The sequence below is a fragment of the Pristiophorus japonicus genome, chromosome 1, assembly GCF_044704955.1.
Source record: "Pristiophorus japonicus isolate sPriJap1 chromosome 1, sPriJap1.hap1, whole genome shotgun sequence".
Taxonomy (NCBI): Eukaryota; Metazoa; Chordata; class Chondrichthyes; family Pristiophoridae; genus Pristiophorus; species Pristiophorus japonicus.
The window spans coordinates 198,627,614-198,653,638 of NC_091977.1; the positions used below are offsets into that span (position 1 = coordinate 198,627,614).

General features: G+C 45.1%; 1 protein-coding gene across 2 annotated transcripts; it reads right to left on the bottom strand.

The window, feature by feature from the left end:
- Positions 1-16,268: 16,268 nt before the first annotated feature.
- On the bottom strand, positions 16,269-25,071 carry LOC139267977 (beta-1,3-galactosyl-O-glycosyl-glycoprotein beta-1,6-N-acetylglucosaminyltransferase 4-like). 2 transcript variants are annotated; one of them, XM_070885949.1, is made up of 3 exons: positions 24,931-25,071; positions 21,341-22,436; positions 16,269-17,085 (listed from the first exon to the last, which is right to left on the bottom strand). In XM_070885949.1, the coding sequence occupies exons 2-3, from the start codon at positions 22,433-22,435 to the stop codon at positions 17,077-17,079; spliced, it is 1,104 nt and encodes a 367-aa protein (XP_070742050.1). In that variant the 5' UTR covers position 22,436; positions 24,931-25,071; the 3' UTR covers positions 16,269-17,076. The 2 variants fall into 2 exon arrangements, 1 of the variants encoding a protein (XP_070742050.1); XR_011593955.1 differs by lacking the exon at positions 21,341-22,436.
- Between the last annotated feature and the right edge of the window lie 954 nt (positions 25,072-26,025).

Sequence of the window (26,025 nt, forward strand, 5' to 3'; positions counted from 1 at the left end):
AAAATATAAGGACTGGTGACATAACCTTGCTTTGTGTTCCCATGAGTTGAGAAGTTTGAGGGTTGATCTAATCGAGGTGTTTAAAATGATAAAGAGATTGTCTGGGGTAGATATAGAGAATCTGTTTCCTCTAGTGGAGGGATCCAGAACAAGGGCGCATAAAATTAGAGCTAGGCCATTTAGGAGTGAAATCAGGAAGTACTTTACATAGAAACATAGAAACATAGAAAATAGGTGCAGGAGTAGGCCATTCAGCCCTTCTAGCCTGCACCGCCATTCAATGAGTTCATGGCTGAACATGCAACTTCAGTACCCCATTCCTGTTTTCTCGCCATACCCCTTGATTCCCCTAGTAGTAAGGACTACATCGAGCTCCTTTTTGAATATATTTAGTGAATTGGCCTCAACAACTTTCTGTGGTAGAGAATTCCACAGGTTCACCACTCTCTGGGTGAAGAAGTTTCTCCTCATCTCGGCCCTAAATGGCTTACACAAACTCTGGAACTCTTTCTTCCAAGAGACTGGATGCTAGGTCAATTGGTATGTTCAAGAGTGGGATTGATAGGGCTACAAATTCGAGTAGGCCCGAAAATGGACGCAGGAAAATGGCCTGCGCCCGTTGAAAGTAGTGCAGGCAGCGCGCGGCATTCATGCTGCCTGCTAATTAACATTAATGATGCATGCAGCCCAGCGCTGAGAGCTCAGCAGGGGGATCAAGTTAGTGTGAGGCTAGCTCTATTTAAAGCTAGCCTTCACTTTTAAAAGCAGTCTGCTATTCTTAAAGGGGAAGTGCATTCTGCATTCAGCTGTTCAATGAACTGGTTGTCAAGGGCAACTGTCAGGCAGTTAAGGCTGAGCAGGGCAGAGAAAGGGCAGCTAGGTTCTCAGACGGAGCAAAGAATACCTTAGCGCAAGGGCAGAAAGGAGGGGACAGATCCTCTACCCGCAGGGGGCCAGGAGGCCTCCTGACTAACAGTAAGAAGGCAGTGGAAACAGATAGCTGAAGTGGTCACTGCCAGCAGTCTTGCCCCAAGGAACTGAGTCCAGTGCAAAAAGAAGTTTAATGGCCTCATGCGAGTGGTCAAGGTGAGTGAATGCATCTTCAAAATGCCATATCCCACCAACTGCACCACTAGCCTCACAAACTGCTCAATGCACCACACCCCCATCACTCACCAACCAACAATCACTAGCAATCACCACTTATACCTCACAATCATAGCTTCATCTCATCCTCACTCACTTAGCAATGCCTCAAGCCTCACACCCAGATCTCACAGCTTGCACTCACTGCCAGCTATTCAACCATGACAGGCACATCACCCAAGCACATTGCACTTCACTCACTTCACTCTTGCAGGTCATGGTGGCACAAAAACAGAGGCAGTGCAACTAACCAGAAGGCGACAGGTGCACCGCCATATCCTGGCCCTGCTCAAGGAGATGGTGCTTGGCATAATTAGTGGCTGTGACTGAGCCGATGGCCAGTGACTTGCTGAAACCATTGAATATGATGGTATCCTCTTCTCACATCCCGCTTCTCCATCACCCCACAATCTCTTCTAACTTGTAAGCTGCTGATGATGTAAACATGCATCTCTTGCTTCCACCTGCACCCGCAGGTGCCTTTCTCCTTTCAGATACCCAAGAACTTCAAACTTACCAGCCAGTGCAGTAAGAGCAAGAGACCAATGGAGAAAAAGAGGCTCCATCACTCGATCTGACACTCACAGGCATCAGCTCAGAAACTGGCACTGGGCGTACTTTAGATTGTAGTATAGAGGAGGATCTGCACGTGTGGAGTCACTGGGACAAGTGGCCTGCAGCCAATGCAGGGGGGCAGGGTAGGGCAGGTTCCAGCTCCCTGGAGGACAAGGTCGCACATGAGTTCTGCTACTGAGGACTCAGATGAGGACTTCGATTGGGCGGCCTTCAGAAAAAGGGTGATGCCATGCACACAGAAATGCTTGGTGCCTGCCAGAGAGCCTCCAGTCACTGTCAAGGAGCATGGAGGAGTTCGTCTCCAACATTGCACGGGACTTTGTGCGGAGCTTGGCATCCATGATTTCCAGGATGAAAATGATGAGCAACTCCATTAGAGCACTTGTGGACCCAAACATGATGTAGCATCTGATGGGCGATGTGCCAGCTTCCATTGCAGTACAAGTGGAAGCGATCCAACCTCTGAGTGCTGCTATGGAAGCTCAGACTGCTGCCACCGTGGCTGCTCTTACCGGTTTTGAAGGAGGCTTGCAGGGTGTCACAGCAGTTCAGCAATCTGTCCTCCAACAGATAACTAGGATTGCTGACTGGCAGTAGCTCCGTGGAGCATGAACCAGCTGTGCTCTCTCAGGATGACAGCATTTGTATTTCCACCAGTGCCCTTGTTGTTGCCTGTCAGCCAGCCAGCTCAGACTGCTGCCGCCCATGCCGAGATGGTGCAGTCTACAGCCGGGCCTTCTAGGCTCAGAGCTGCTCGAGGTCATCCAGTAAGGCCATCTGCAGTCTCCCCCACGGAAAGTCAGCAGCCTTCCACCAGACATGCTGCAGCCACTGGGGTAGCACTGTGTAGGAGCACTAGGATAGGCAAAGGCACACGGAAGACAGACACTAAAGGAATGCACAATGGTGATTAGTTGACTTTGTTACTTAGTATTAGATTAAATGATTTATAAATGTGGTTTGGAATGTTTGTTTTGTGGTGGCTATCCTTTCAGCTTTGTACCCAGGAGGATGCTGTGATGTTCCGTGACAGAGGGATGGTAAGGTGGAGAAGTGGTGAGCAATGGGGATCTGGGGTTTCATTCACTGGAACCAGAGTCTGATGATGCACTCACGGACAGCCCATCTGGAATGTGGATTTGCTGGCTGCCTCCTCCCTTCTTTCTCCTCCTCCTGAACCTCCTCTTAGGTTGGACGCAGAATCCGTGGTGACAAGGGCTGCCCCCTCATAAGGGCCAAGTTGTAGAGCATGCAGCAGACCACCATGGAATGGGACACCCACTCCGATGTATATTGGAGAGCTCCTTCCAAGCAGTCAAGGCAGCGGAACCGTTGCTTCAGCACCCTGATGGTCTGCTTGATGACATTCCTCATGACAGCCTGGCTCTCTTTATATGAATGCTGGCCATGAGTGGTGGGGTTGTGGAAGGGAGTCATCAGCCACCTGTAGAACAGATAGTCCTTGTCGCCTAGCAGACACTCTCGGGTTTTGATGTGGTAGCTACAAGATTACTGACGCAGGATGAACGCATCATGATTGCTGCCAGGATAATGGCCATTCACCATTATGATGTGCTGGGCGTGTTCACACACCAACTGCACATTAAGTGAGCGGTACTCGTTGCAGTTACGGGACATCTCACCATTGAGATGCGGCTCCCGCAAAGCCACGTGCGTGCGGTCAATGGCACCCTGCACCATGGGGAAACCTAATGTCCAGGCAAAACCACGTATGTGCTTCTCCTGCTTCCCTCTGTTTAGCGAGAAGTCTCTTCTCCAGGAATTCAGAACCCCTGGATGCAGCGATGGATGGAAAACTGCGAGATTTAGCTATGTCGCCTATTCTAGCCTGGAAGAATCAGCTGGCGAAAAAAGTTCCACCTCCTTAGTGACGTGGAGCCATCGAACACACTGCTCCTGGCTTAGGTGCAGGTAGGAAAAGTGCTCCCTAAAACCCTAGGTGGGTGAGCCCCCTTGCGGAGAGGCCTCTCGTGCTCCTCCCTCTCTGAGCAGCTTGTCCTCTATGCTGCCTCTGCTCCATCTCCCTGTCATGCTGCAGTGCAAGGGGGATTTCAACTAGAGCCCCAATGGCTGGGAGCAAATGGTGTACTCAGAGGCTTTCCTCTAGCAGCCAATGCCTTTCCAGCATTCAGCGGCAATCCCTGCACACTTTACCAATTTATCAGTTCTCTTCCAGCAAAGCAATACTCCTACAAATCTTCAAGAGCCATTACATAGCAATAAGCAACTGACCTGCAAGTTGGATGTATCCCTTTAAGTAGTGCTGGTGAAGGGTCCCTTGTGTGGCTGAATGCACGTTGAGCTGTGCATGTTTAGGAGAGGGCATTGAACAGAGCGACGAGGTTGAAAATGGCAGATTGTGTGTTCAAATCAGTGTTACATGCTGACTGACGTCACGATCTGCCTATTCTGCCTACTACCGGCGCAGCTCGTACCGCCTGCGCTATCGCACTTACCAAGATGGCGTTCACCGTGGACCGCACTGGAAGTGGATGACATTTTTCATTCAAAACCTGCCAAAACTACCGGTGCTACAGAGCCAAATTTCATGGCCAGAGGCTCCAGAAATCTGCAGCCATTCTGGTGAATTTCCGTTGTAGACTTACTGGATGTCTGCAGGAAAAGCTCCAAACTTACCTGTCAGTTGTGGCGCAGTGGTAGCACTCTTGACTCTGAATCTGGAAGGTCTGGGTTCATAATCCCACTCCAGAAATTTGTAGCACAAAATCTAGGCTAACACTCCAGTGCTGTACTGTTGGAGGTGCCATCTTTCAAATGAGACAGTCTGCCCCTATCAGAGGATGTAAAAGATTCCATGGCATAGGAGATCTGGTGTCCTGGCCTAAATTTATCCCTCAATCAACATCACTAAAATGGGTTATCTGGTTATTATCACATTGCTGTTTGTGGGAGCTTGCTGTGTGTAAATTAGCTGCTACTTTTCTTGCAGTGACTACACTTCAAAAAAAGTCCTTAATTTGGCTGTAAAGCGTGCCTCTGTCGTGATACCTGCTAAAAGTCCCCAAAAGATGAATTCCCCTTCTTACAAGTGTCCTGAGGTTGTGAAATGCAAGTCTTTCTTTCTTTCAGCCATGATCCAAACACGCTGGGCCGCATTTTCCAGGATGGCCTTATCGGGACAAACCTCTACAAGTCCAATAAAGTAAAGGAACAGGGACCGAGGAGCTAGGCCCAGGGCTGGGACACCCTCAGTTGGGAGTTCCTACTCGTCAACCCTCAGGCAAGATCCGGTGTAGCATTGAAACAGGTTTGCCTGTCCTCACCAGCTGTACCTTTGGCGGAAGTGGAACCCAACTGGGGATCCAGGCCAGGATCAGAAACTGGACCCTGAAAAGAAGGGGAATTTATTTTTGTTTTTAAAGTGGACCCCCCTGATTGTCCGCATTTTTGGGAAGGGGGCCCAGCAACTCTCCCCCTCCCCCCCCCCCGCCCCCCCACTCCCAGGCCAGCTACTTTCTAGACATTTCTGGGTCTTTTGGCAGGTGGCACCAGAGAAGCACCCTGACAAGACTGAAGGCCAGCTCTCGGAGGCTCCTTCCCTGATCAAGCAAACTAGATTTTAAGGATCGGAATATTTTGCAAGTCACTATTGAGACAAAGTCCTCAATTTTGACTTCCCCACCTGGCAGAAACCAGGCGGGGTTGGGCGGGCAGTTAACCCCACCGATCCAATTTCCTTCCCCCGCGGGACCCCATATTAAGCTGCTCTTTTGAGCAGGTGAACAAGGCACACAAATGACATGAACTATGATATCACCCAGAGGCCCAAGCAGGGGGAGTGCGGGGGAGCGGGCAGTGTTGAGCAAAACCTGTCAGGAGCTGGTTCCTGGGCCAGAAGATGCCCAGAAGGTAAGTTTAACATTCAATTTTCAACTTTGTTCGTGGGCCAAGTGTCCGCCTCCAGACCGCACAAGGAAGCGGCAAAATCTCATCTTCAGTATCCATCAGCATGGGTGCCGCTTATACTGTCTCACCTTGGTCCTCAGAATCGGACCACGATCAGCCCAACCCCAGCGGCACCAGGCACACCAGCAGAACCAACAACAACACCACCAAACTTCTCCTCAATCACCTGATGCTCCACAGGACAGAGAGCATCAGCACAGGTCTGCCTCGCACCGTAGGAGATAGCCCCAACACAGGATATACAGGCAGAGGATAAGTTTCCGCAACATGGCTGAGCAGCCGTGCCAAAGGAGGCTCAGGCTATCGCGCCAGGTCGTCGCAGACATTTGCAAATTGCTGGAGCAAAACCTGCAGCCCAGAGAACCTGGTGGACATGCCTTACCAGTGGCTGTCAAAGTCACCAGCGCCCTCAACTTCTTCGCCTCAGGGATCTGCAACAGACATTTGCGGCATCTCGCAGTCGGCCCCCACAGACGCATCACACAGGTCACCGATGCCTTCTTTGATTTGCCACTGATGAAGCCAGTGTTACTGAGTGGGCATTTAGTTTTGTCACTCTGGCTGGCTTCCTACAGGTGCTGGGTATCATCGACTGCACACATGTGGCCATCAGGGCATAGCCCAGGAGCCTTTATCAACTGTAAGGCCCTCTACTCCCTCTATGTGTAGCTGTACTGCAACAATAGGAAGATCATCGTGCATGTGTGCGCCAAATTCCCTGGCAGCTGGCATGACTCATTTGTCCTGCACCAGTCCATCCTTCCTCAGCTCTTCGCTCCTCCAAACAGACTTTCCGGCTGGCTGCTTGGAGACAAGGGTTATCCACTGAAGACGTGGCTAATGACACCCTTGAGGAGGCCAAGTACTGAGGCCCAGGAGAGATATAATGAAAGATCCATTTCCATCAGATGTGTCGTAGAGCAGACAATAGGCTTGCTCAAAATGCGCTTCACATACCTTGACAGATCTGGACAAGCCCTTCAGTACGCACTAGTCAGGGTCTCCAGAATCATCGTGGTGTGCTGCACCCTGCACAACATAGCGCAGCAGCAAGGATTAGAGCTGCATAGGGAACAAGGCACTGAGCGCACAGCCTCTTTCGAGGAGGAGGAGCAAGAGGAGGTGGAGGAGCATTCACTGGAAGACGAGGAGGAGCAAGAACTGGAAGAACCTGCAGTCCAAATCATACCGAGCACATTGCTGCCCAGGAGGCCAGGGATGACGTCATCATGGCCAGATTTACTTAACTTTACGCAGTACACCCATATGGCTGCTACATGCTGCGCCAGGTTGGCACCACCCCACAGCAACACCATAAAGCATCCCTACAATGACCGAGCCATTCCTTTCACACTGACCACCATTGCTGGGTGTATCGTTATGTCTCACCATTCACTTCAACTCACTAAACCATTTCCAAAGATTCACACAACACCAACAACAACTTGTATTTATATAGCAACTTTAACATGGTGAAACGCCCCAAGGTGCTTCACAGGAGTATTATGTGACAAAAAATTTGACACTGAGCTACATAAGGAGAAATTAGGGCAGGTGACCAAAAATGTGGTCAAAGAGGTAGGTTTTAAGGAGTGTCTTGAAGGAGGAAAGAGAGGGAGAGAAGCGGAGAGGTTTAGGCAGGGAAATCAAGGCGTTGTTTAATTGGGAGCCAATGTAGGTCAGCGAGCACAGGGGTGATGGGTGAATGGGACTTGGTGCAAGTTAGGACATGGGCAGCCAAGTTTTGGATCATCTAGTTTACATAGGGTAGAATGTGGGAGGCCAGCCAGGAGTGCATTGGAATAGTCAAGTCTAGAGGTAACAAAGGCATGGATAAACGTTTCAGCAGTCACCATATCAGTCACCATATAAGTGACTGTTATATCCCATGTGGCTTTATGAGATATGATTCTGTCACCAGGTTGCTGGGATGCCGCCTCTCTCCATCTCGCATCGTCAGCATCTCTCCAACTCCCAAGATCTCCAGAGCCCCTCCTCTGCTTTTGTTAGTTGGGTGAAGATTGGAGGGCCACCTCTGGTTCTCTGTCTCTCCCACGTGTTCTAGGATCTTTTCTCCTTCAAGGAGGGAAAGAAGAGAAGTTTGCATAAGTGTGATGGAATGAGTGTAAGGAATGGATGGGTTATATCTATAGAGGGTGATTATGAATGAGTGGACTGTCAATGCCAAATGGTCTGCTTCTGTGATGTTGCTTGCTGTGATTGTATTATGATGAGGGTGGTTAGTCAAATGGAGATGTGAGTATGTAGATAGAGGGAGAGGGATGGGTGGACATGCAAGGTACATTGGTGTGAGGAATGATGTGCAGAAGTAGGTTTGGGAAGACAGATTGATGGGGATGTGTTGACAGACACATCAAGATGAAGGTGAGTGTGGCATTGCACTCACCTTTCCTGATCTCATGAGATCATTGAAGCTTTTCCTGCACTGGATCCAGGTCCTCCTCACCACATCCCTGCTGCTGACCTCCTTAGCTATATCCAACCAGGCTCGATTGATCTCTTTTGGAGGTCTCCTTCACCTGTCAACAGGGAAGAGGACCTCCCTGCATGCTCTGACTGCCTCCACCAGAATTTACAGGGATGCATCTGGAAACTGTGGTGCAGCTTTCTGTCTTTGGCTATCCATACTTGATACTTTATAACAATACTCAGGCCTTTATTTGTCAGGTTCCACCCTCCTCTGGCAAACTTCAAGGGGTCGAAATTCGGTACCACCGTTTTTGAGGCGGTGTCATCGCCTGAGTGGTGATTTTACCGCCAGGCGTTAGGTGCAGGCTCAAACTGCCAAATTCAGTTTTTACACCCAAAGATGAGAGAGCAGCGCTAAAAACTGGCATGGCACACTCATCCTCGGATGAGAGCTCAGGAGGCCTACTGAATACGCAACGGGAGGCTGCCGGCATGTTGGTTGAAAAAACGGGAAGGAAAAAAAAACTAAAACTTCTCCGACCCACACACACACTTCCCCACTGTTACATCTAATGAAAACATGCAGGAATAAATAAAGTAAAAAAACTTACCTTGCTCTCTGGGCGACTCCGCCCGAGATCTGCTATGTACTCGCCACTTTTTTCAGGCTGCAAGAACGCTTGCCGGGAAGGACGCCATGCAGACCAAATATCGCGAGAGCAGGGCCAAGGGAGCGTTACATGCTGGATGACCTCACCACGTGGGTGGCGTTAGAGGGTGCAGCATTAACTCTTGGCACCTCTCCCAAAGACCCAACTGAATTTCTCCGGAGGCGTGTATGCTGCTTATCACTGACGGTAGGACTTTGCCGCCCATTAGCCGCCTCTCGCCAGCGGTAATGGGTGGCATTAGAAATGGAAATTCGATCCCCAAGTGAGTTCAGTGCAAGGCTGCTTTAAATATTGGAAACGAGTCATCGATGACGTAATCAGACCTGTTCCATTTAATAGGGCCAAGAAAGGCCGTATGAATCTTTCAATTGGGGCCATTAAGTGAAAGTTGCTCTCAGCAGCGCGTTGCTCAGAACATCACGTTTCAGATCCGCCATGTTCCCCAACTCCAGGGTAAAGATTACAGCTTACATAACTGGCTCAAGGCAACTGTACACGGCAATAAATGCTGCTCTGTCAGTGTTGCCCACAAAATTAAAAAAGAGAGCATTAATCCTATTATACTCCCATTATTTCCCAATTTCTTCTTCTACTTAGGCAGTCTCCCGGAGTAGAGAATGATTTTCTTCCACACTAAAATGAGTTTCAAGGTGACTGATGAGACCAATGTAGGATCTACAGTCTCTGTAACAGGTGGGGTAAATGGTGATGGGGGGGATGGGGTGCTTGATTTGTCCTTCGCTATTTGTATTTGGCTTCCATGTGCTCCCGGCGAAGAGACTTGAAGTGTTCGGTGCCTTCTCAGGTGCTCCTCCTCCACTTTGAGCGTTTTTGGGCCAGGAATTCCCAAGAGTTGATGGGGATGTTACAGTTTTTCAAGGAGGCATTGAGGGTGTCCTTGATGCGTTTTCTCTGCCCTCCTGGAGCTCGCCTGCTGTGACGGAGCTCGGAGTAGAGCGCTTGTTTCGGGAGTCTAGTATTGGCCATGCGGACAATGTGACCCGTCCATCGGAGCTGATCGAGCGTGGTTAATGCCTCGATGCTGGGGATGTTGGCCTGAGAGAGAACACCGATGTTGTTGCGCCTATCCTGCCAATGCATTTGTAGGATTTTGCATAGGCAGCTTTGGTGGTACTTCTCCAGTGCTTTGAGGTGCCTACTGTCCATGTATCATGAAGCATATAGGAGGGTGGGCATCACTACTGCTCTGTAGAACATGAGCTTGGTGCTGGTTTTGAGATCCTGGTCTTCGAACACTCTTTTCCTCAGGCAGCCAAAGGCTGCACTGGCACACTGAAAGCAGTGTTGGACTTCGTCATCAATGTCTGTCCTTGCTGATAGTAGGCTCCCAAGATATGGGAAGTGGTCCACATTGTCCAAGGTCTCATCGTGGATCTTGATAGCGAGGAGCAGGTTGGGAGAGAACCTTTGTTTTATGGATGTTGAATGTAAGGCTCATACTCTCGTACGCTTCAGTGAAGGTGTCAATGATGGTTTGGAGTTCGGACTCCGAGTGTGCACAAACACAAACATCATCTGCATATTGTAATTCAATGTCAGAGGTTGGAACAACCTTGGATCTGGACTGGAGGCGTCAGAGGTTGAACAATTTCCCACTTGGCCTGTAGATTAACTCCACTCCAGCAGGGAGCTTGTCAAAGGTGAGATGCAGCATTGCAGCGAGGAAGATTGAGAAGAGCATTGGTGCGATGACACAGTCTTGCTTGCTTTGGGATTTCCTACAGGACAACAGTGACTACATTCCAAAAGTATTTCATTGGCTGTAAAGTGCTTTGAGAGGTCTGGTGGTTGTGAAAGGCGCTATATAAATGCAAGTCTTTTTCTTTTTCTTATAAATAAGTAAGAATTAGTCTGACATCAATGGAACAGTGATTTCCATACAAGAGCCCTGAGGTCTTTCCTCACTTGCTAATTTATGAAATGCCACTATTCCCCACTGGAGAACTATCATATCCCAGTATTTAAAGGGAAATAGAGGCTTATTTTTTTCCCAAAGTGTAGCTAATTTTGAGAAGTACTTTTGAAATACATAAAGGGAGCAATTTTAACTCTACCCGCCTGGCAGAGACTGGAGAGGTGAGCAGTTGAAATTGCCCAGGTGACTTGCTGACCATGGAGATGCTAAGAGCTGACTTTCTGCAATTTTAACCTGCTTAATTGAGCAGCTGGCAAGGATAAATGGCTCTTAATTTACTGAAGGAAATGCATTGATGCAATTGGCTTTTACTTGTAAGTATCATTTTAACGGATTTTGACCGAGAATGTTCCCAATGTTGGGGAAGTCCAGAACCAGGGGACACAGTCTTAGGATAAGGGGTAAGCCATTTAGGACTGAGATGAGGAGAAACTTCTTCACTCAGAGTGTTGTTAACCTGTGGAATTCCCTGCCGCAGAGAGTTGTTGATGCCAGTTCATTGGATGTATTCAAGAGGGAGTTAGATATGGCCCTTCCGGCTAAAGGGATCAAGGGGTATGGAGAGAAAGCGGGATAGGGGTACTGAGGTGAAGGATCAGCCATGATCTTATTGAATGGTGGTGTAGGCTTGAGGGGCCGAATGGCCTACTCCTGCACCTATTTTCTACGTTTCTATGTTTTCTATGACAAAAATGTTGAAACCCAGAGCCTTGCAAAGTCAAAATGACCTTTTCGCAATGTACCTTTAGATAGAGAAACAGAAATTGCACTTACCAAATTCATTACTTTCAATAGAATCCAATAAAAATGAAGAACTTAACAGAAATTATACCTGAAATACTCTGCTCTGAGCATTAGAGTTGAAATTGAGTAAGACTCCCAGGACATGAATGATACGCAGTTGGAGATCCACCTGACATATTGCGCACAACCGTTTCCAACTGGCCTTCACAATTTGGCCCTAATTAATTATGCACAGCAAACTTTTGTCCACACAGCAGGCTGGGAACTTGCCCACACAGAGCCATCACTGCTGATATTTGAGGGAAGCACAACTAGTTGCATTTCACTTGCTGTAGCAGAAGCCGGAGTTATTAGACAAGTGACAGATTGCCTCAGCGCAAGAACACATAGATTTTCAGATACATCAGTGGAGATTGTGCTGTATGAGGTGGCTGCCAGGTTGCTCTGAGCAGAGCATTGGAGAATACCTAGCAGGGAGCGACTGCCAGGGTCAGTGCTGTCTCCAGTACCCAAGGGCTTGGAAGCAAACGTGTAAGAAAGTTGGGTCCCTGCCATGGTAAGATTAGCCAACAGTTCCCTGTACAGATGGTTTAATTATACATGCCACAAGCGCTGCCTGTCAATCTGTTACACCTTTAGTTGTACAGACTATGAGGTGCAGGATGAGGACTCAGATGTCACTGTGTATGCTACCAAAACTTCTGACATCTCAACATCAAAACGGCCCAAGAATTCACGGCATGTCATGAAAGACACACCCAGTGCACCAGTAAACTGTGCAAATAGATTGACTGCTGATGCTGCTTATTGGCCCCAGTGTGCAATCCATACCAGCAGACAACCAAGTATGGAATTTCATATACTGCACTAAAAAGCAAGTTTGGGAGTTCCACACTTTTCAATCCCCACCCTCACCTCCACTCTCCTCCAAGTAGCACCAGCAGAGCCATACTGACTAATTGGAAAATCTACTATATTGATTTCAATAGCTTGAGACTTCAATGGTAAACCTTCCATTTCTGTGATCCCAGTGCTGAGCCTCAACCACCAGGAATACATACCGGGAAATTACTTGTGTTCACCCTGTGATTTATGAATAATTAAAATGAATGGACGAAAATCATGAGTTAGATTTGTACAATTTCCCACTTCTGGCAAACAAGGGTCTACTTCAGGAACAGACAAATGGGAAATGTATCCTTTCGTTCTCAGAAACCTATGGTTCTATGTTTTATGTTTTTTCAGAGACTGATGTATCTTATATATTTCCTGCTCATCTATTTCTATTCCACATTTCAACATTAGCAGTTTTTTCCCCTTTTTAATTCAGATAACCATAGCCATTTCTCCATCTTTCCTGCTGGATTCTCTCATCCTTCTTCCACTATTTGCTTTTCCATTTTGAAGCAGTTTAATTCACCGTTTGTCTTTCCAAACGCTTTTTCACATGCCTGACTAAAATTACCTATGAATAGTATATCATTGAAATGATCTTTTAAAGTATTTTCCTGCATATTTAAATCAATTTGCATGCAATTAATCCCCTAAATTGTCTCTTTGCCCAAAATGGTTAGAGTAAATACACTCTAGACCTCCATCTGTTTTTCTCCTTCACCTCTGTTTTGATGAGTCATATAATGGGGCTGTTCTCCTGGCCTTGCTGATTCTGATCAATGGTCTCACCTAAAATATTCATCTATTCATTTTCAGCAGCTGAATGACCCACTGCATTTTCCCCACTTTGTCAGTTTTTATTTTTGATCTGGAGAGGTTTAGCAATCAGGCTAATCCTCCGCAACTGTGTTTAATGTTGGTGATCAATGCAAAGCATCATGCATGAGTGTGACAATTAACTGATTACAAGATAGTCATATCTTAATGAAGGTGAAGCAGAAAATGGGTTTGCCAATAGCAGTATAAGATAATAAATGAATAAAATAACAATTTTAACAATGCAGTCCCTCTTATAAAAAAAATGTCTTACTTTTCCTTCAAGGGTTCAGGCCACAATTTAAACTGCCCCCCAAGACAGAGCACATTTGTGCCCTTTGGTGGGCTCGTTCACCTCTTGTTGATGGACATACTGCCGACTGATGTTGTCCCTGCTAACTAAAAGGCCAGGAACACGGGAACTACAGGTGATGGGAGAGTTCCACCCCGGAGGACACAAAAAATCTACAAAAGGACACAGACAGGCTAAGTGAGTGGGCAAAAATTTGGCAGATGGAGTATAATGTTGGAATGTGTGAGGTCATGCACTTTGGCAGAAAAAAAATCAAAGAGCAAGTTATTATTTAAATGGAGAAAAATAACAAAGTGCTGCAGTACAGGGAGACCGGAGGGTACTTGTGCATGAAACACAAAAGGTTAATCTGGAGGTACAGCAAGTGATCAGGAAGGCCAATGGAATCTTGGCCTTTATTGCAAAGGGGCTGGAGTATAAAAGCAGGGAAGTCTTGTTACATCTGTACAGGGTATTGGTGAGGCCACACCTGGAATATTGCGTGCAGTTTTGGTTTCCATATTACAAAAGGATATACTTGCTTTGGAGGCAGTTCAGAGAAGATTCACTAGGTTGATTCCGGAGATGAGGGGGTTGACTTATGAGGAAAGGTTGAATAGGTTGGGCCTCTACTCATTGGCATTCAGAAGAATGAGAGGTGATTTTATCGAAACGTATAAGATTATGAGGGGGCTTGACAAGGTGGATCTAGAGAGGATGTTTCCACTGATAGGGGAGACTAGAACTAGGTGGCATAATCTTAGAATAAGGCGCCACCCATTTAAAACTGAGGTGAGGAGGAATTTCTTCTCTGAGGGTTGTAAATTTGTGGAATTTGCTGCCTCAGAGAGCTGTGGAAGCTGGGACATTAACTAAATTTAAGAGAGAGATAGACAGATAAGGGATTAAGGGGTTATGGGGAGCAGGCAGTAAGTGGACCTGAGTCCATGATCGGATCAGCCATGATCGTATTAAATGGCGGAACATGCTCGAGGGACCGTATGGCCTACTCCAGCTCCTATTTCTTATGTTCTTATGTCCCTGTCCCCACTTTCCACCTCACCTGATACTGTTGGCCTTGTATGGGGTGGGTGGAGGCCAGAATCTGGTGTATCATGGTCCAGGCCAATTTTCCAACTCATCTAGTAGATGATATAGTGGGAGTACATTGAAGGGGCCGAAGGTTTTCAGCCTCAATTGCTTTTGGTGACCGGTGAATTTATTGACAATCACTTGTGTTCTTCCCCAGTAACTTCACGCACTGTTTTCATCTTGTAGCTGGATAGCATTTTTATTTATGATCATAATTTACATTTTATGTAAAGAATAAATAATTGATTTAAATATCAGATATTTTAATAAAATTCTCAATACTAAACAAAAGTTACAAAAGCTTGCTGGAACTCTGAAATAAGATAGTGCATTGATTTTATTTTTATAGAGCTATTATGAATAAATTCTTGAGTAAAATTTAAAATAATAGAGATTGAAGTGTTCCAAGGAATTTAAGACATTGTTACAATGATGTTAGCACACTGTAATATGAAACAATATTTATTACAACATTTTCACCTCCATGTATAATGCAGGACACAAATCCGTCACACAATTCGTTCGTGCCCAGGCTACAAGTCTCTGGGTTCAAATGTGGAGGAAGTTCCGAGCATGATGTCTGGGGTATTGGGCAAAACTGTGGTATATTTTCATTAGTCTTAAATTTCCCTAATATCTCTTCTACCTGAGTTATTGTAAATTAAATAATTTATAACTTAAAATTTTATATGCACAAAATCTTAGAGGCTGATAAAATGCTCATTTTGCGCTACTAACGAAGACTAATCTCATCCCCACTCAGTTTATTTGTTTTTGTTTGTAAACCAATTCCTATTATTTATTCCATTTCAAAAAGTAGCATCAAATAGGTTTGTAAAATTCAAGAATATGGCAAGAAAATAATGAGATGCATTTACATTGCTGTGATGCAGCCCCTGGCAGTTGTCACTTGTATATGTCGCTGGAGAAATACCACCAACGATGTCTCTGCAAGATCCTACAAATTCCCTGGGAGGACAGACGCACCAACATTAACGTCATCGTCCAGGCCAACATCCCCAGCATTCAAGCACTGACCACACTTGATCAGCTCCGTTGGGCAGGCCACATCGTTCGCATGCCAGACATGCGACTCCCAAAGCAAGCGCTCTACTCGGAATTCCTTCACGGTAAATGAGCCAAAGGTAGGCAGCGGAAACGTTACAAGGACACCCTCAAAGCCTCCCTAATAAAGTGCGACATCCCCACTGACAACTGGGAGTCCCTGGCCAAAGACCGCCCTAAGTGGAGGAAGTGCATCTGGAAGGGCGCTGAGCTCCTTGAGTATTGTCGCCGAGAGCATACAGAAATCAAGCGCAGGCAGCGGAAGGAACGTGCGGCAAACCAGGCTCCCCGCCCACCCTTTCCCTCAACGACTATCTGTCCCACCTTTGACAGAGACTGTGGTTCTCATATTGGACTGTACAGCCACCTAAGAACTCATGCTAAAAGTGGGAGCAAGTCTTCCTCAATTCCGAGGGACTGACTATGATGATGTTGGTCTAATGATGGTTGCCTATATTGAGGGTTATGATTGAAGGGCTGATGGTGTTGATGTATTTTTGCATGCACGCAATGTCTTGGGGGTGATCAAAATGTTGTACTAGTTAAATAACATAACCAAATAAATTTAGGATACTGTGTGACATAAAAGGGTGTAAGGGGGTGGTCTCTATGAGGGGGTCAGGTTCTCTTCTGACCAACTTGAGCGGTTCGACTCGTTCCAACTCCCTTGGGTTCTAGACTCTGGATTTATTTGGGGGATGTGACAAAAGTGCAAAAGGACGCTGGTTTGATGCAAAAGAACTTTGTTTTTATTACAGCCAAGGAAATACAAGCTTATTACTCTCGTAAGAGAATACAAGGCCAAACTTGCAATCGTTCTAATAAGGGACAATACAAGGAAAGGTACAAGTCAAACTCTAATAAAGAACCATACACTACATATTCAAAGGGGGTTACAGTAAAATTACACCTCCCACCTCCCAATACCTAATTTTAGCTAGGTTAGACTCCACGGCAGGCAGGGACTATGCTTACCAATCCTTTTGACAGTTAGCGGTAGATCACGGTTTTGGGGTTCGCTGGATGCGGTAAGGTCTGCTTGCCATACCCCGAACGTCGGAGAAGACGTCTTGCTGCGCAATCTTCAGTTGGGTTGAGTCCGTTGATGTGGTAAGGCATGTTTTGGATCTATGGGGTAAGTACCTGTTTTCTTTGGTTAGAAATAGGTTTCTACAGTCTTTTAGGTAATGTTTTACCCGTTGGTAGGTCAGGATTAGATTGTAGAGTGGAAACTTTTCGATTCTTCATTTTTTTCCCATTGGAGTTTTGTTCGAGTTTGGTCGATCGCGGTGGTTTTCTGTTGATATCATGTTGGTTGTGGTCAGTTGCTGCCGCGATGGTGATGTTCTTCCTTCCTTCAGGACTTCAGGACTTCAAGGCTGGAGAAGTTAGTTTACAACTGTCGCGTTGGTTTCTCTCCTTGTCTTGATGACACCAGCTTGGTCTCGGTTGTATGGCAAAGTGTGTCACACCGTCTGTTGAAAACAGGAGCCAGTTATAAGATTGCAGTGGTTCTAATCTTGGCGCAAAATCTGTTCAGGATTCTTTGTTTAAATTTGGTGGGCTTGGTTCTTCTTTGTAATATTTTGGTGGGTTCGTTAAAAATTTATATATCTTGGGTGGGTTGATGTTCAAAAACTGTTTCCTGATGGAAATATTAGTTTGGTAATTGCAATGTCCGTTTGTGCTTAGTTTTTCGCATACAGGCTGGATTGGGCCTCTTTGTGATGTATATGCTGAAATGGTTTTCCAGACCCATGTTGATGGGTAGCTATCATGGGTGATTTTGTGATGTTAATGTCTCTTGTGGAGAAGGATTCTCGAATACTCATTTCTCCAGACAGATTAACTTAGTCCTCACACCCAGGTAGTCTCTCTTAATCAGGTTGTCTCCTGCTAATTCTTTAGGTCCGCCCACAGCCTTGAATTTGTCTTTTAAAATCCAAAATTCGATTATAGTTCGTAGTTTCTTCCATAAGCACTTTAGGGTTCCAAACTTTTCAGTAGGTAGTCCCAAATTAAATTTCCTTTCGAATGAGCCCAAACACTGGTGGGGGTGAGGTGGGGGGGCGGTTCTTGTGAATTTTGCACCCCCCTTCAAGGGTACACTTCACAAAATCACACTTAACATGGAGTTTTAGCTGCGTATATTAGGAATTTGGGCCTTGCAGACCACACCACAAGCAATTAGCTGATCTGCTGAAATGCAATACTCTGATTTTTCTTTCTGTAAACTTTCGATAAGTAATGATACAAGATTCCAAAGTTTTAATTTCAGCAGGATTAGTAATATGTTTGTGAATGGGATTGGAAGTCAGAAGCAAACTGGAACTGAGTAAAGAAATTTACTCTTTTAGATGTTGCCCATGTTTTCTTAGGGGTTGCATTTCCATCTGATTTACAATACTTCAGCTGAGGATCGCGTGGAGAATAAAACTCTCAAAAGAATTCAGGGTGCCCTGATGGCTCAGTAGGTAAATCCACAGCACAATGTGGTATTAAGCCACACAGATGAGGAAGGCCTCAAGTTCATTAACTGGTCTGTACAGAAAACCTCTGCCAGTGGAACATAGCAATTGCCTTCAACGACATCAGCCAAGAGAGGAGAGAAAAAAGATCTGCCAGGATTACTAGTCCTGACCATTACCCAGTGACCCCTACTAGGAGTATGTGCATGGACAGTGGGTGAGAAAGGATCAGTCACAGAGCTTGGTTATCTAGGTTAACAAGTTCGAAATGGACATGTAAAGTACTCAGCCATCAGAGAGGGACTTTCATCCCATCAACCAGGGCTGATTTCAAACCCAGATTTCAGAGGTGAAAACAAAAATGCAAATAAGAACATAAGAAATAGGAGCAGGAGTAGGCCATACGGCCCCTCGAGCCTGCTCCGCCATTCAATATGATCATGGCTGATCTGATCATGGACTCAGGTAACTTCCCTGCACGCTCCACATAACCCCTTATCAGTTAAGAAACTGTCTATATCTGTCTTAAATTTATTCAATGACCCAGCTTCCACAGCTCTCTGAGGCAGTGAATTCCACAGATTTACAACCCTCTGAGAGAAGAAATTCCTCCTCATCTCAGTTTTAAATGGACGGCCCCTTATTCTAAGATTATGCCCCCTAGTTCTAGTCTCCCCTATCAGTGGAAACATCCTCTCTGTATCCACTTTGTCAAGCCCCCTCATAATCTTGTATGTTTCGATAAAATCACCTCATTCTTCTGAATTCCAATGAGTAGAGGCCCAACCTATTCAACCATTCCTCATAAGTCAACCCTCTCAGCTCTGGAATCAACCTAGTGAACCTTCTCTGAACTGCCTCCAAAGCAAGTATATCCTTTCGTATCCTTTTGCAGATTTTTTTGTGTCCTCCTCACACATTGCTTTTCCTCCCATCTTTGTATTGTCAGCAAACTTGGCTATGTTTCACTCGGTCCCTTCATCCGTCGTTAATATAGATTGTAAATAGTTGGGATCCCAGCACTGATCCCTGCAGCACCCCACTAGTTACTAATTGCCAATCTGAGAATGAACCATTTATCCCGACTCTCTGTTTTCTGTTAGTTAGCCAATCCTCTATCCATGCTAATATATTACCCTTAACCCCGTGAACTTTTATCTTGTGTAGTAACCTTTTATGTGGCACCTTATCAAATACCTTCTGGAAGTCCAAATACCACAGGTTCCTCTTTATGCACCCTGTTCATTACATCCTCAAAGAATTCCAGCAAATTTGTCAAACATGACTTCCCCTTCATAAATCCATGCTAACTCTGCCTGACTGAATTATGCTTTCCCAAATGTCCTGCTACTGCTTCTTTAATAATGGACTCCAACATTTTCCCAACCACAAATGTTAGGTCTATAGTTTCCTGCTTTTTGTCTGCCTCCTTTTTTAAATAGGGGCGTTACATTTCCAATCTGTTGGGACCTCCCCAGAATCCAGGGAATTTTGGTAAATTACAACCAATGCATCCACAATCCCTGCCGCTACTTCTCTTAAGATCCTCGGATGCAAGCCATTAGGTCCAGAGGATTTATCCGACTTTGGTCCCATTATCCTAATGAGTACCACCTCCTTATTGATTGTGATTGTGGTAAATTCCTCCCCACTCCCACCCCCGCCCCCCCCTCCATAGCCCCTTGACTATCCACTGTTGGGATATTTTTAGTGTTCTGTACCGTAAAGACTGATACAAAATATTTGTTCAGAGTTGCTGCCATCTCCATGTTCCCCATTACTAATTCTACGGTTTTGTCCTCCTAAGGGACCAACATTTACTTTAGCCACTCTTTTTTTTTTTATATACCTATAGAAACTCTTGCTAACTGTTTTATATTTCGTGTTAGCTTACTTTCATAAACTGCAGATGCTCGCAAAAGACTAATGTTCAACCCAATGCACAATCCAAGCTCAGAAAGAATCCATTATTGTTCTCTTATAAATGTGGTAATAAAATATCACATGAATCCTTTTCTTATCACATTATAATGTTTACACCATGTTTTCAATCTTCAGATAAAATGACTTCCTCCTGCCCCGGGCCAACACTGAATTTAAAAAAAACTATTTAAATAAAGTCTACACATTGAAGGCTCTGATATTTCTATTTTTCATTTGAAGCAGACTAATGTAACTTACTTGGGGCCTGGTTGCTCCTGAGAGGTGCTATCATATAGGCTAAGTGTCAGATACACGCTGCAGTGGCTTGACATTGATGAAGTTGTGCAAAATCATCTTACTGCATGCCAGTAAATCTGATATTGCTAAAGCTACCAAAGTCATAAATTATTTAAAAAAACATTCAGTAAGAAACATTTGAATTAGAAACTGGATTATCCACATTATTACATCAATTGTCTCAGGAGACAACCTCTGTTTAGTTTAAGCGTAACCAAAAATATTGAATTGAAAATGGCATATTTCATCCCCACTCTCTGGAGAGCATCTCGTTATTAATCCTACTAGAACACTCTCCAATTTCTAACTTGCATGATTTTATGTAAGACTTTTAAATCATTTACAGACTCAGGATAGACCCATTATCGCATGACATTATTACAGTATCAGGATCTAGGGTAAGACTTCAGCAGAGGATCATGTAATGAACATAAGAGAATACAGAACAAAAAAATTCCATTGTAGCTATCACCCCTATTCCTTTCACCAACTGTGTAGAAAACTCTCCATCATACACTCAAGCCATGACTCAATGTAGGGTCAGCTGCATCTTTATAGAATAAAAGTGATGTCAAACACTTCAATAAGTGATGCCTCTGTCCATTATCAATAATTGTATTTGACTAGTCCTACTGATAATGAGCAAACATTTGTTTTTTCATGTTACTCTCTATTAAGCCATTGTTCGAGATTTCCTGCACAGTGTTCGATTTGGTATTCGCCTTTAGAGCTTAAGCTGATGGACACTTCTGACACAAAATGTTACATTACTTCAGCTCCAAAAGTTTTCACCAGGATTATGAACATAGAACTTTTGAGAAGTCAATTCTACCCAATTTCTCTGGCGTTCCCTAATCTTCAATTCCAAGCATTTTATTAACACAGGATCTACTTTGGAGTCAAATTTATTAGCAAACCAGTGGCCGTAGTTAAGGAGCCACCTGAGCTCAGCAGAACCATAGATGCAGATGCTGCGGCGGTGAGTGCCCGTGCAGGGTGGGTATAACCCCTCCTCCAGGTAGCTCCACTTCACCAGCCTCACCTTACTCTCCAGATCGGTCACTTCAGCCTCAGACCGAGAGAGCTCGCCCGGCACCCCGGGCACCCGCACCATGCTCGCCCAGAAGTGCTCATCCGGCGAGTAGGTATCTGCGGACCAGGCGAGAAAATCTTTGGCTACCACGCTGTCACTGATATAGTGGACAAAGTCGTAACTCAAAACAAAGTAGGCACTGCCAGTAAACATCTCAATGTTGTGGGGAGCAGGATCCTTCACAACGCTGGTTTTGAAGAGTATCTGTCTGTACTCATATAGATTATATTGAAGCTCATAGCGATACGTGAATCGTTCTTTCTTAGTATCACTCGGCTTCATAGATTCCAACATGTTAGCTCCATTCAGCTTCTTCAACTCAGATACCAATTCAAAGTTGGACCGCAATGGTAAATCCTGGCCACACAAATTGATAATGTACTTCCATCGGACAGAAGATTTGAGAAGATCCGACAGGCAATTGAGATCTGCTTGGAGTCTTGAGATGTGAGTATAGTGTACCAGTTCCAACTTTGATGCAATGAACACATTAGGAAAGCAGCTGGCTAAGTTCTCTATGGCAGATTTGAATGGGTTTGAGGATTTCTGGTCATAATGGATGCAGTATATATTCTGGGGCATGTAAATCATTTTTAAGATCCTTTCCACCATGATAGCATCTTTATGAACAACCAAAGAAAATGCCAAAGGATACTCCTGCTCCTCTTCTGAGACCAAATTGTTTTGATATCCTCTTTGGGAAACGTAGTGAGCACAGTCAGATGTCATCAACTCAACATCTTCATCTTCCAGATCAACAATATTATCTTTTCGTATTTCTAAAGTTTTACCCACTTCCACCGGGCTGCAGTCGTAGATGGCAGAGCAATTTATTTCAAGCTTTAACTGCACGTACTTGACGTTCTTTCTGTTCCGCACAAATTGGGAAGTGCTCCAAAAAGGTTCCACTAACCAGGTTTTCTGTGAACCTGTGACCATTCTGTGATTGTAAAGGAGTTTTAATAGGCAGGGCAATACAAAGGTTAAAAACAGCAGAAGCATCTTCTTGAGCTGAAATTTTGTAGTGAAACACTTGCAAAACATTCTGCAAAATACAAAAGCACTATCAGCTGTCTGCACAATTGATCTTGGACACCATTTAGAATAGTGATCTCATGCAAAACTTAATTTTAAAAATACAATCTTTGCATAAATTAAATGGCTATGCATTGCAATGTGTTTAACATTAATTCAGATTCCTTTTGCCAGTCTTTAAATTAATAAAATCCCATTACTGATTTTAAAAGCACTGCTATCTATTCTCAGAATCCAGACATCACTGGCAATGCCAACATATATAGCCCATCCATGGTTGCCCTTGAGAAGGTGGAGGTGGGCCTTTTTCATGAATCACTGCAGTTCATGTGGCAAAGGTGCTCCCACAAATACTGTTAGGTCGGGAATTCCAGGATTTTGATTCAGCGATGATGAAGGAACAGCGATATTTGTCCAAGTTGGGATGGTGTGTGACTTGGAGGGGAACTTGGAGGTGATGGTGTTCCCATGCACCTACTGCCAATGTTCCCTTTAAGCTGTGCATTTGTGTGGCCATGCAACTGTCAGGAGCTACCGCGCAGCCAGCTCACCGGCTTTTAAATGCGAAAACAGAACATGCACGGATTTCTGAATGGGCCATGCAGCCCGTTAAAGGGGCCACACGGCCCCCCAAAATTAGAAGGAACATTGCCTACTGCCCTTCTATATGATAGAGGTTACGGGTTTTATGACGTGCTGCCGAAGATGCCCTGGCGATTTGCTGCAATGCATCCTGTAGACAGTACGCACTGCAGCCACTGTACACTAGTGGTGGAGGGAGTGCATGTATAAGTTGGTGGATGGGGTGCTAATCAAGCCAATCAGACTGTTTTTTTCCTGGATGGTATCAAGCTAGTGGAGTGTTTTTGTGACTGCACATACACAGGCAAGTACAAGATATTCCATCACATTCCATACAAGCCTTGTAGGTGGTCAAAAGGCTTTGGGGAGTCAGGAGGTAAGCCACTCACCACAGAATACCCAGACTCTAACCTGCTCTAGTTGTCACAGCATTTAGCCAAGCTGGTCCAGCTGAGTTTCTGGTCAATGTATACCCCCAGGATGTTGATGGTGGGGGATTTGACGATGGTAATGCCATTGAATATCAAGGAGAGGTGGTTAGGCGTTCTTCTTGGAGATGGACATTGCCTGTCAATTGTGTGGCACGTATGCTACTTGCCAACATCAGTCCAAGCCTGGATGTTGTCCAAATATTGCTGCATGTGGGCATGGACTGCTTCATTATCTTAGGAATTGCAAAAGGAAGGAAACACTGCAATCATCAGCAAACAGCCTTACATCTGATTTTATGATGGATGGAAGATCATTGATGAAGCAGCTGAAGATGTTTCCCCTAAGGGACGCCTGCAGCCAAGGACCACAACCATCTTCCTGTGTGCCAAGTATGACTCCAGCCACAGGATAGTTTTGTCTCTGATCCCGTTGATTTCAGTCTCACTGGGACTCCTTGGAGCCACTCTCTGTCGAATGCTGCCTTGATTGCAAGGGCAGTCCCTCTCACGTCACCTCTGGAATTCAGCTCTTGAGTCGATATATTTTTTAACTATGATTATATTTTAACAATTAACAGATTTTTATCTGGCAGATGCAGATTGAAAATGTACCAGTCGTAATAATTGTTATTTAAAAAACGAATATTACAGGAGATTACAAACTAAAGAGCGCTGTGGGGTTTTCGCAAAATTCAGTGCAAAACTAACTCTATCCTTCTTGTATAGTGATAGTGTATGGAATCGACTGGTGAGGTGCGACAACCTAATGTATTACGGTTACGCAGTGCCATTCCATTTTTTGTTACATCTAACTTCATGTTTCTGGCATGTACGGAGGCGAGATTGCGGAAGTGATATCAGCAAGAAATATGATGAAAGACGCACGAACACAGTTGTGAAACTAAGAGGGAGTTCTGCTCGATAAATGCCGAACTCACTTTTCAGGCTTTTAAATTCGGTCTTACCGTGTCAAAAGAAATCTGGAAACCCGCCCTATTAAGCATCCTTTCTATCTTTCGGAGCGGAGAAGAGGCTGAATACAACCAAGGAGCTGTGATCGGATCACAGCAGAATGACATGGCTATGCCAGCAACATGAAACAGTTCAAAGTACAACACGACTCCTCCGCTCCCTTCAGCTGTCCCACCACAATGTGCTTGCCCCCAGTGTAGCACAAATCAAATGGATAAACTGCATTCGGCCGATGTGGAGCTACACAAAGTATATAAAGTATTAGCACTCGAGAAAATGTGACTGCATTGGCTGCTGGGTCACCCCGTTTACCCGGATAGCATGAGCTTCATATCTGTATAGTTGAAATGATGTGACACGATGAACGAGAGCTCAGGGAAACCTCCCCGCGGCCGATCAGTTTCACTTCTTGTCATTTCATCTTAACTTTTCGAAAGCGGCAGCGGCCAAACCTGTTCACTGTAACTTCTCTCTCACACACACACACACCACACACACCAAATAACGACAGGCACTTACGAGAAGAAAACGGCGGGTGAATGATTTGAAAATGCCCGAGTGAACTCTTCAGCAAAGCCCCAGTTCAGCAGTTCCTCCAGTCAGCTGCTGCCTCGGTTAGCGCTGGGGGAGTGACTCTGCAGGAAGGTGGCGGGGCCAAACGCCGCATCCGTCAGTGAGACAGTCATCTATCTGCCTTTATTCCATCGACTCCTATGCAGCTATGTGTCGTTTGATCACGCCCTGCCCAAACGGTTGTGCACTACGTGGGTGAGATCTAATGATCATGAAAAGTGAAACTTACCCACCAGCCACATAACAGAAAACGCGGTATTTATGCATTTAACGATAAAACCTTGTTCCCCTCAAAGGAACCAGCCATGCACTTCAAATGAGTGAGGCATGACAGTGTGCACACATACCAAGTGTTTATATTCTGCTACCCATTTAATCTGAAAGTTCAGAAATTGGAGTATTTAAGGAAAGACATGCCTGGTTTAATCCATATATTTAAAACACACAGTAAAGGCAAATATCTAGATAATAAATGAGGAACATTTAAGGAAATAACTCTTTAAAAGCCACCGCTTTGACCACCTGTCCTAATATCTCCTTATGTGGCTCGGTGTCAAATTTTGGCTGATAATCACTTCTGTGAAGTGCCTTGGATCGTTATACTAAGTTAAAGGCGCTATATAAATGCAAGTTGATATTGTTCTAAATAGTTTTAACAAATGAACACTAGCAAACTAGGGTCACTGGACTCATTTAAGAAATAGCTAGATTCTATAAAGGTTTTCTAGGAGGACTGCAGGAATGCCTTCATTCTAATTTGTTGTGTATGTATATACCCTGTACACTCAATGTACAGATACATAAGACCACTGAATGTATCTTCACACTGTATACACTATGCCTGTACCACCAGAGGGTGCAACTGGTGGAGACCGAGGGGTCACCTGTACACGACAGGTAACCAAGTATAAAAGAGAGCTCACCTTACTGTACCCTCATTCAGGAGCTGCAATAAATGGACTAAGATCACAACAGTTCAAGCGCAATACCTTACCTCATGGAGTCATTACCAGAGTGCTTACAGACACAATAACTGCAGAC

Excerpts from the sequence above, each read along its gene's own strand:
- LOC139267977 (XM_070885949.1), bottom strand. The coding sequence starts at position 22,435 with ATGTTTTGCAAGTGTTTCACTACAAAATTTCAGCTCAAGAAGATGCTT.